Source organism: Opisthorchis viverrini (assembly GCF_000715545.1).
Source record: "Opisthorchis viverrini unplaced genomic scaffold opera_v5_107, whole genome shotgun sequence".
NCBI lineage: Eukaryota > Metazoa > Platyhelminthes > Trematoda > Opisthorchiida > Opisthorchiidae > Opisthorchis > Opisthorchis viverrini.
This window is the reverse complement of record NW_008751763.1, coordinates 304150-315160: the sequence shown is the minus strand read 5'-3', so window position 1 is coordinate 315160 and position 11011 is coordinate 304150. Positions and strand designations below refer to the sequence as shown.

Sequence of the window (11011 nt, the reverse complement as noted above, 5' to 3'; positions counted from 1 at the left end):
GGTTCTACTCGCCTTCCAGGATGGGGACCGCGTGATCCTCACTGTGCCTTGTTGGAGACACTACAAGATATGGCTGGCACCCGATGTCAGTGGCGTTCTTGTTGTCAGTTTCTATCCCGATTGCCTGAGTGAATGTCTGGAGGTGTAGGCACCTCGGAATGATTGTGTTAAGCTAGCACTAAGTCCCTCCCCCATCCACCTTTATTCTTTTCTTTACAATAAGGCTTTCAAATAAGTCATGGCTGTACGGCAGTGAAGCATTGGTGTTGAGCACTGATGTCATGCTGTCGTTGATGATGATGATGATGATGATGATGATGATGATAGCGCCGATATCTTCAGGTATCTCCAAATCAGTCCTCAAGCCTCAACACCCAGTCTGTCTGGCCGCGTTCAATGTCCGCACGCTGAAGCAAGCAAAACAACAAGCTACCCTTGCACTCACACTGGACTCGCTTGGCATTGATGTGTGCTGTGTCTCAGAAACTGGAATTCAGGATGCAAGCACAGTGATTGAGCTAACCACCCCGTCAGTCTCCACTCGCTTCCGTCTGCGCATCTCTGGTGATCCAGAAGCTGCTGCAATGGGATGTGCATGGGTTGGTATAGTGCCAAGTCACCGGGCGGAAGTATCCTCACTTGATTAGATACCTGCTGACAGTCGCCTTTGTGCGGTCCGCCTGGCAACGTCTGTGAAGGAGTCTCACAAGTAGCAAGTTGATAGATGTCTGTTTATTGTGTCTGCCTACGCCCCAACTGACTGTAGCTCCGACGCCGTCAAAGACAGGTTTTACGACGCCTTGAATGTCTTGCTGCAACGAGCTAAAAGCTTAGACATTGTGGTGGTTGCCGGAGATATGAATGCGTACGTGGGCAGTCTTAGTGCATCTGAGACTCAATTAGGAGGTCAACATGGACTGGACTCGGTACGTACGGACAATGGGGAATTGTTGCTTCATCTATGTGCTGATCACAGGCTGTTTTTATGCAGTACCAACTTCCGAAATAGCCGAAGTCGTTTGGCCACTTGGTGTTCTCCAACAGCAGGCCGGCCACAAACTGAAATCGACCACATTGCCATCAGTTACCGATGGCGCGGATCAATAACTGACTGAACACATTTGTGGACTCAGGCCCCGCGCTCGTCCGGAGTCGCTTCGCCCTGCGTTTCCCGGGGCCGCATATGGTGCGGGCGAATCGCCTGGCAACTGAAAGACTGGCAGATCCGGATATCAGATGAAATTACACGAATCATCTTCTATAGTTACTTCCAAATGCTCCACCATCGAATGTGAACTCATACTTGGATGAGGTTGCCACCTCTTTGCATAGTGCTGGGAATTTTGCCTGTGGCACGACCCAACCAAGCAATGCATATCAGACCGAACGGTGGTACTACTTAAATCTCGAAGAAATATTCCAGCCGGTCCCGAACATAACTCGATGCGAAGAGTTATCAGACGTCAACTGAAAGTGAGCTTTGGATCCGACCGTGAAGTATGGTGGACACAAAGCCAAAGAAATGGAACAGGCCCAGAAAGCTGGTAATGCCCGAGGATTACTTCCGTTGATCTGTGCGACCGGTCCCCGGAAACCACCTGTGAGTGAAACCATCAAACATCAGGATGGAACGACCGTCTCGAATAAAGAGGAACGCCTCGACCGGTGGACTGAGTACTTCGAACAACAACTGTCGTGGCCTCAGCACCCATCTAGAGCCCACAGGTGAAGTAGAACTCTGGACGGTGAACGTAGAATCACCTACGGCCTCGGAGGTTTACGAATGCAAATGTTCTCTCAGGCACCACCGAGCTCCTGGTCCGGATGACCTTCCACCCGCACTGTTCAAAGACGGGGGTGAAGTCCTCAGTCAGTGCTTGTCCGATCTGTTTGCTTGCATTTGGGAAACGGAGTCTGTCCCAGACAACTGGGGTGAATCGGTGATAATGCCCGTTTTCAAAAAAGGGGCGCGTAGTGACTGTGGTAACCACAGGGGGGTCAGCTTGACCGCGGTCGTAACGAGACTGTTGGCGTCAATTGTGCTTCGTCGCCTTACGGTGGCTCGCGAAATACTGACTCAAGAGCAGCAAGCGGGATTCCGGCCTGCGTTGGCCAAATCTTCACACTGCGTCAAGTGCTAGAGCAACACCATACATATAAGCGACCCACAATTCTAGTATTCCTGGATTTCCGAGGCGCATTCTACTCGGTTGATCGGTCTTCTCAGACTTCCGGACGTGTGAAAGTGTACGGAGAGCTCTCCAAAAGCTTCCGCACACAAAGCGGTGTCCGTCAGGGATGCCCACTCTCTCCATTCCTTTTTAACTTTGTGGTCGATGAAATAATGAGACGAACGCTGGAGGGTCTCCAAAACCCTGATGTTCAAATAGCCTGTGAAGAAAACCTTGCCGATCGGGAATATGCGGACGACATCGTTCGAAGAGAAGGAAAAGGCGCAGGTGTTTTTGGATGAACTGATTAAAGTCCTTTGGTATGCACCTACAAAGTTTAAGGTCATGCTCGTGGACTTGCAGTCACTGAACACGCCACTTACAATTCAGGGAGAGGTACTGGAAGTTGCGGAGCGTTTTACTTATCTTGGTAGTTGTATTAGTTCTGATTGCAGTGTGACAGATGAGGTGAATGCACGAATCTACAAGGCTCGGACCGCGTTTGCTAACTTGAGACGCCTATGGCGTCAGAATGGTTTATTCCTGAATCTGAAGGGACGTGTGTATCAAGCTACAGTACGGGCTGTTCTGTTGTATGGCTGTGAGACTTGGCCTATTCGAGCAGCGGACCTGAGATGTCTTCAGGTGTTCGACAATCGTTGTCTCAGAACCATAGCTTGCGTGGGTTGTTGTCGGCGAATCCGTAACGAGGCAGTTAGAAAGCGTGTTTTCGGTTGTGTAACGGGTACTTCCATTGAAGAATGTGTCCAGCACCAGAAGCTGCGTTGGTTGGGACATGTGTTACGTATGCCGAACCATCGTTTGCCGAAGAGCGTGCTGTTTTCTATGCCCAATTCGGAGTGGCGTAAACAGAGAGGTGGCCAACCCTTGACTTGGCAGAGGAGTATGAAGGAGATCACGAAACACTTGGGTGCTGTCGGTGCTACTCGCCCTCCAGGGTGGGGACCGCGTGATCCTCACTGTGCTTGGTTGGATACACTACAGGATATGGCTGCCAACCGATGTCAGTGGCGTTCTTGTTGTCAGTTTCTATCCAGATTGCCTGAGTGAATGTCTGGAAGTGTAGGCACCTCGGACTAAGTCCCTTCGCTGTCCACCTTTATTTTTCTCTTCACAACCAGGCTTTCAAATAAATCATGGTTGTACGGCAGTGAAGTATCAGTGTTGAACACTGATGTCATGCTGTCGATGGTGATGATGATGATGATGACTTGCGTCATCTCGACCCAGTTATTACGGACACTGTGCCTAATGTACGAGCCTTGACTGTGCTAGCGCTTACCGCGCCTTGAAGAGCACTTGGTATTGTTTGTCATTTCTTCAGTTGCTGTCCTTTGCACGTGTGTCTCCATACCAAATATTCTTGCATGGGTTGGAACCCATTTTATCTGACTGGAACTGTTGGTGGCACAACTTTGAATGGGATGCTTCCTTCGTTTTACCTAATATTCTCCTGTGCACCCTTCTACACCTATCGCCTGGATTTACTTTTTGTGTTTGTGACCATGCTCTTCAAAAATGAACAACAATAATAGTAGCAATACTTATCAAGTAATATTTAACGAGTGCCATTTATCGCATTGAAGACGAGCTGTACTGCTCGCCACCATTTGAAGTTACGTGTAATATTTTGAACGGGAGTTCGTTCGTACACCAAAGGACGTGGCTACTTTGGGCATATTCTTATAACACCGTCAGTTATTCATTCACTTTCCTCGTCCCATTTCAGCTACCATTTTGGGGAGGAATTTGGCATCTCCCATCCGTTTACTATCCCCATGTACCCATCCTCAATTCCTCGTCGGAAGAAGGTTGAGCGTGAGCTTTTTGACACGCTTTATTCGGTTGGCCCTGGAGAGTTTATATGTAAGGTATATCCTTGTCGTTAATTTAATACTCAACTATAATACTGCAGCTACTGAAATCTCAAGGAAATTATCTGTTCACTGCGGAGGATGAACGAGGCGAACAACTACTACTGTCTATTCCTGATCGCCTTCGCAACGCATTCTACTTTTCTTCTGGAGACTATGTCCTCTGTGCACCGTTGGAAAATAAGAAGGTTCGGGGCGAAATACGAACTGTTTTGTATGAGAAACAAATAACACACCTTATAGGTCTCAACTTCTGGTAGGTCTCTTTCAGTAAAAACGTCTTTATTTCTTAGAAATATCTGTAGCTCATTTTTGACATGAGTAGCAATTTCTCTATTCTGTGAGCCGACCTTGATCATGTTAGCGGAATTGAAAGCACAACTGCATCTCGAGGAAGGTCGTTTTTAGCAGTTTTTAGGCAGTTTTAGATTGGGTGATGATTGTACACGACTAGTCGGCACGTTGTCAACCCCCCATCCATATAAGTTCAGCCAAACGGTTGATGGTTTAAGTCCGACAGCTCTTCCAAGACAAAAATCGAGACGCAACTCATGTTCTACCTGACAGCGCCTCAGGACTGCGATTGAAACAGACACAGTGCACCTCTAAGAAATGCGACTCAATGATTTGCTCGAAACTCAAAGGTGATCGGGAAACTGGTGAGTGGGAACGGCACCAGAACCGACTATGCGGATGATAATCTGATCACTAGACTTCTGGCTTTTTCATTCCTCGCAAGTTAGCTAACACCCCTTGGAAGCATCCCATGGAAACCATGCAGTGTTTTTCAAATGCTTCGAGTGCGGTGAGCTTATCTTCCCTCCTATTGCACCGCCACATACAGGAAAAGAGTCGTCCTCTCTTTAAACCTGTATTGATCGGGAAACTGGTGAGTGGGAACGGCACCAGAACCGACTATGCGGATGATAATCTGATCACTAGACTTCTGGCTTTTTCATTCCTCGCAAGTTAGCTAACACCCCTTGGAAGCATCCCATGGAAACCATGCAGTGTTTTTCAAATGCTTCGAGTGCGGTGAGCTTATCTTCCCTCCTATTGCACCGCCACATACAGGAAAAGAGTCGTCCTCTCTTTCTTTAAAACCTGTATTCGACTCGTCGTGCTACTTTTTAACGATATATTTACTCTAAGGTCATTACGATCCAACACTCGATAGATTCTGTGGCTAGTGTTATCTTGGGGTCACTACAACGAGTGCTCGGCAAAGTTAGCCGTCGTTATGAGCATATATATAGCACAGGTGACTGCGTGACGTCGAACTCCTTCCCTGAGTATACAAATGGATCACGGGCATGCAGACGGATTCTCTTCAGTCACAAAATACAATGAGCGTATGCCTGAATATATCGCAGTTATTTCTGAATGAAGTTTGTGCGAAGTGCTAGTCCACGACGCAATGCTACTTCAGCCGTGAGCAAGACATCATAGACCGCGTGCCACACATGCCGAATTATAGTCCACTGGGACGAGTGCTTTGTTCTACATTTCTTTCAAAATACTGTAGATGCTGTAAATACTGTGTACAATGTTTGGCCTGGCTGAACGGCTTGAAAAAAATCGCGTCAGAATGCCGTTAATGCTTCCGTTCTCCAGGATGGGATGCACTCGCCCCTGCTCTGGGCTCCGGACGTTTGATCTATAGTGTCAGACCGGTTTCAGCGGCCTCCGTCCTCCCAGTTTGTACCCGGAGTGTTTCGAAGAACATTTGGAGATGTAAGCGCATAGCCCTACCTAAAGTTGCCACGATAAATAAACTGACTAAGTTTTGCTAGTTCGGTCACGTACTCCGTACGCCACTTGACCGACTTCGTCGGAAAGTCCTTTTTTGCACAAACAAGTGAAGGGTGGAAACGAGACAGGAGACTGGCTTGGCATTGACTTTGCAGCGAAGCACACGAAAGCCATTACCAGCAAGCTCAGCTGCACTGGTCATTACCGTTCCCGTGGATGGCACTCCGAGACGGTGCAAATCAATGGCTATAGACACTGTCAAACATGGCTCACTCGCGCGCTCAATGGCACGCATGCATCCAAACTGTTGTCTATCAACTCATAGATCCCCTTACTGGTCTTCTCAGTGACACTTAAGTACAGTGGTGTGCTGTCTTCAAAGGTGATAATGAGTGAGAATTCCCCTGACTGGATTCGCGCATCATTTATGTCAGCTACTGACTCCGGCTCATGGCTATTCACCCTTATCTCTACATATAAGCGGAGTCTCTGTGGCAGCTATAACCATGTACATGTGCGCGGTTTTTAAGCTGATGATGACGATAATGGTAAGCGCCTCAGAATGATAGTGATAGACTAGATCCAGATCCTCTTCCGGTCCATCCCTCTTTTTCCGACTTCAGTCCCTTTTCACAACAAGTGAACGCCAGTAGAGCAACAGTTTCAACGCTTGTGATATTTACCACTTCTGAGCGTAGTCGCTGCAGAGCATAACCATATGTCAATAAACCTGTGGTTTTACTTTATGTTTTGGTAGAAAATTCTAGGCCAAACAACGTTGTTGTCAGCTGTAGGTAATTGCGGGATTCGTAACACCAGTATTCACATCACTCCGGTAGAATACTCCTCTTCTTATCTTGGCATGCCTATTGAAGACAGCTCAGAGTAATTGCGCCATAACACGGGGAGGGTACTCCAAACGAGTGCTACGTGAATCCCGCTTTTGATCACTACTTGTGAGTACGAGAACTAATTTTAAAAATATCAGCTGTTCTACCTCCGGTGCGCCGGTTGCCAGGTGCAAAAAATGAATAAACCAGATGGCACAACGACTTTTTCAGTTCACCATGTCAATCGACAAGAGCTTTTGGCATATTTTCGTCCACTTGATCGTATTGTGTCCACACAGATGGGTTTTCCAGTATCGGTCTCAGGTCTATGATGAGTATTACTCCATCCAACTGGATAAAATGGCGGTGCTGAAGTTATCATCATCAGTGATGGCAACACTAGTGTTTCATGACGTACAGTCATATCCATTTACTTGAATAAAGCCTCATAATGCAAAGAAAGGGATAGGACAGAGATGGAGACCTAAGGTGAACTTACAACGAACACCTGACGTCCCTAGATTTATAACACTCAGTCGGACAATGTTAACAGAAACAGGTAGTAGGGAAACCGCTGACGCCAGTTGGTTACCGCATCATTCTGTCTCCAGATAAGCACAAGGAGGGATACATAAACCCATCCTGGAAGGCCAACGGCTCCCAAACTTAACGCCCATCGTTCTCTTCTCCCATGTCAAATTCTGTTCACGTTTAGGTTTCCGCCACTATGGAGAACAGCACCCATCGCTGTAGGCGGTAATTTGGCGTGTCTAACACATGATCCGACTACCTTATCTTACAATGCCTGATGCACACTCTTAGTGAAGCACCATCTGCTTCATCCAAAACTTATCTTCTGCTCACCTCACTGTAAATTCCGGCTCCAGCTATACTTCTAAGACATCGGTTGTCAGAGACCTCAAATTGTCTGAAATGCTCCGTCCAAAGTGGCCAAGTCTCGCGGCCCGCGTTGTAGTGTGAAATACGTGTCCTTTGAGACTCAGCGATCTATCTATTTGGATCCACCATTGGTGCAAATGGGCGAGATCAGTTCTAATCTGTAAGCTTCATTAATAGACTTGGTCTGTCACCCTACCATCAAATCTAATGCAACTTTCGACATGCGAATAGAGTACCGCGCTTCCATGGTTACTCCTTAAGACCTTAGAAAGTCTGCACCGTGTGCGTACCAGCTTGATCGAATTCATTTTCTCGCTAATCGTTTACGTTCCCGGAGACGTGCTTTAGCCCAGAATAACGGCATATGTATACTCTAAATATGAGCTTGACGCCCGTACGAATTGGTTTATTCGGTTATCTACCAAGTTGCCAATGACCGGGGTTTGACGAGTGCGATGATAGTGGACAACCCTGTCACAACCTCCTTCGTTTTCCCAAACTGCATAACGATCAGCCGTCAGTTTTGACTCAACTCGAAGCCTTACGTATAGTGACCTGATAAGGTTGACGTATTTCTCACACAGGCACCATCTTTCGTCAGATGATTCCGAATGGTGACTCGATCAGCTCACCAAAGGCATCAAATTATGCCAGGAAATAATATTACAGTTAAGGGAGAAAAAGTTCGGCACTTCTCCAGTGGTGTGCATATCTCTCGGGGTTGTACTCTGCTTGATTTTCAACTTGCTGCTCGAGATGTGGAAATAGAGGGTGGCAGATGATGGCGACCAAATATCCTGAAGCGTTATTCTTTAGATTGACTCCTCTATGGGTATTGGGTTATAAACCTGCCCAAATTTCAAGGATAGGGAAGCGCAGGCGGAACTGCTCAACCAACATTAGCTTTACCACTCCAACTTTCTGTGGTGATTAAATTAGTTGGTCGTGTTTGGTTTCGTTGACGAGGGGTGTCCATGCATCAGACTTTTGAAGAAGGCGGAAGTTCTCGAAACTTACTTGATAAGGAAACCATTTGGTGAACTTGATCCACTCTGTTTCTTTATCTGACTTGAGACTTATTTTGAGTCCGCCGGATTGCGTTAACGGATCTCAATTGACCGGTGAGGGAACTACTTTCCACTGTCTTGTTCCTTCAATGTACCACAAGTCATGGTAGCGGCTAAGTGAATTATTTTGCGGACATGGTACCACTGGATCGAACATATTTGTGGCATCGAAAAAAAAACAAATTTGTCGGATGAATGAACTGCCGTTCAACTTGTGGGTTTCAGGGCCATATGATATCGACCCACCGGTTTTGATGGTTTACGCTGTTCGCTTAAACGTACTTCAATCTTTTAACACTTGGGAGCATGATTGCAATTGATGTTTGACCTAGGATGACCGACAGTCTTGAACGCAATCCCACTACCGGTTGCCGTGTGGTCCGTCTATTTCTAAAGTTGGTTACGTGACAATGGCCGTCATGTGACACGTCAGCTAATACTTCCGCATAAACTAGAATAACAGTGGTTGCGGGTTTGTCTTACGTCTCCGTAAACTACTTCATCTGTATCGATTCTGGCAACCTCTGCTTTCAATTCGATAGTATTCGTGTTTTTTACATCACCACTAACGTTGGCCTCTACATAAGGAGTCCACTTTCTTCCTGGTTTTGGTCTTTCGAGTCCGCCGTCCGGCCTTGCAACACAGAATCTGCCATTGATCAGGAACCACGTGTGTATGGTATATTCAGTCACTTCGTTTGCCACGATTCCGACACTGGTCACAAAAGTTTCCGGTTAATCGTAGTTTGGAAATTTTCTTGAATTGACTTTCAGAGGGCAAAGCACAATCACTGTACTGAAGTCTTCGAGTTTGATTTCACGGGGAGAAAGTAGATGTTTAGCTACTTCACTACATGTGCAGTCGTGGTTCATCGACTTACTAGATTCCGCCCTTGTCGTTTTCCCACCAGTAGTCATTCCAAGCTGGAAATTTCTCCATGAATTCTGGACAAGTAGTCAATTTTTTTACTCATCCGGTTGTCACGATGTTGCATGTTTTTCTTCTGATACGTATTAGGAATCGTCGCACTGTTATCCCCTTTTTGTGTTTAACTTCCAAAAGGCCGAAAAATTTCCCGACAATCTCATCCAGAAAAACCCAAAACCAGGATGAACCCTACCTTCCTGAAGATATGCTACCTTCTTCCGATTCTTCGTACGATGAGGAAGAATCGGACTCGATCAAAGAGGAACCTGGGAGCAACTCATCTTAACTCTATTTTGCACACATTGCCTTCAACAAAGATTACCTTGCTCTCGTCAGTTTTTTCTTTATTTCATTGGCCTGATGCGTGATGGTCGTTGATTATGACGACTGTGTACATTGTTCCCCCGTAACTTTTTTTTAGTAGATCTTCTTACAACGGGGCTGCGCCAACAACCTGCTGTTAGTTTCGTTTTGATTGGGGTTCCTCAGTCTTGTTCCCAATTTTTAATGCCCTCACGGTTTGCAGGTGAGTGATCATGTCGATTTCCGTGCATTTGGTGTTAGATGGAAAGAAAGGGACCATGGACTGTCGAGTCTTCATCAGTCTTGTACACCCAGGAAAAACACGTGAATATTGACCCAATTACGACCAGAGTTTACCTTTGCCTTATACTCGTTTGTATAACTTTACCGCGGGGTCGTCAGACAGCATAGGGCTTAAGATGAGGTCAGCGCTATGCAAACTGGTAACATTGATAGCCAACAGGGATACGAATTTGTTAAACCGCCCTCCAACCGATCAACAAGGCCTATCACTGAACTCGATTGTCCAATTGAGCGCGCCGTTGTCTTATTCGATATTATAGTTTAAAGCAATCAGTTGTGTCAAAAATTGAGATAGATCAACCCTCATCCCTCAGAATCAATCAGGAAGTGGGTCAGTCAGGTTCGTGCCTCAACCGCTTAGCTATCTTGAATGTATGAAAGGAAGATAAACATGAAAACCAACAGCTTTAATGCGTGCCATTGAGTATGTGACTTGATCATATCTGCCAATGTCTCTAACCACCGAGTTGTCTCCTCTTGAGACCTCTACGGGTTGGTTTTGGTTATCCAAGGAGTACGGTGCAAGTTCCAGGTCGAATCTGAAGTTACAGTAAACATAATCCCAAGAGGCGATGTCGGTGGTATTCCCGCCAAAGCTTTGGTAGCTGGTCTGCAGGTGTGGAATGGAGCCAAAACCGCGACGAAACCGTCACAAACACTGAAGCAACATCACTGCCTTTCAACCATGTCGTTTTTTTAACAAAGTCGTGGAAAGAAGAATGAAGCCAGGAGTGGGAGTAGGATTAGCGTGCTACAAACATTCCAGGTGCCTACGTCCCCAACGTTGAGTCAGACAGTCTAGATAGAAGCTGGTACTGGGTATCTGCCTTGTTCACTGTCTCTAGACAAGCATAAGGAGGGT

At 46.5% G+C, this 11011-nt stretch overlaps 1 protein-coding gene across 1 annotated transcript; it reads left to right on the top strand.

The window, feature by feature from the left end:
* Positions 1-1522: 1522 nt before the first annotated feature.
* T265_13817 (hypothetical protein) lies at positions 1523-10191 on the top strand (the record flags this gene model as incomplete). Its single annotated transcript, XM_009170659.1, is given in 8 exon segments — positions 1523-1695; positions 1706-1997; positions 2003-2459; positions 2485-3238; positions 3314-3421; positions 3922-4063; positions 4108-4322; positions 9679-10191. Coding segments are annotated over 8 exon segments (2292 nt in total).
* Positions 10192-11011: the final 820 nt, after the last annotated feature.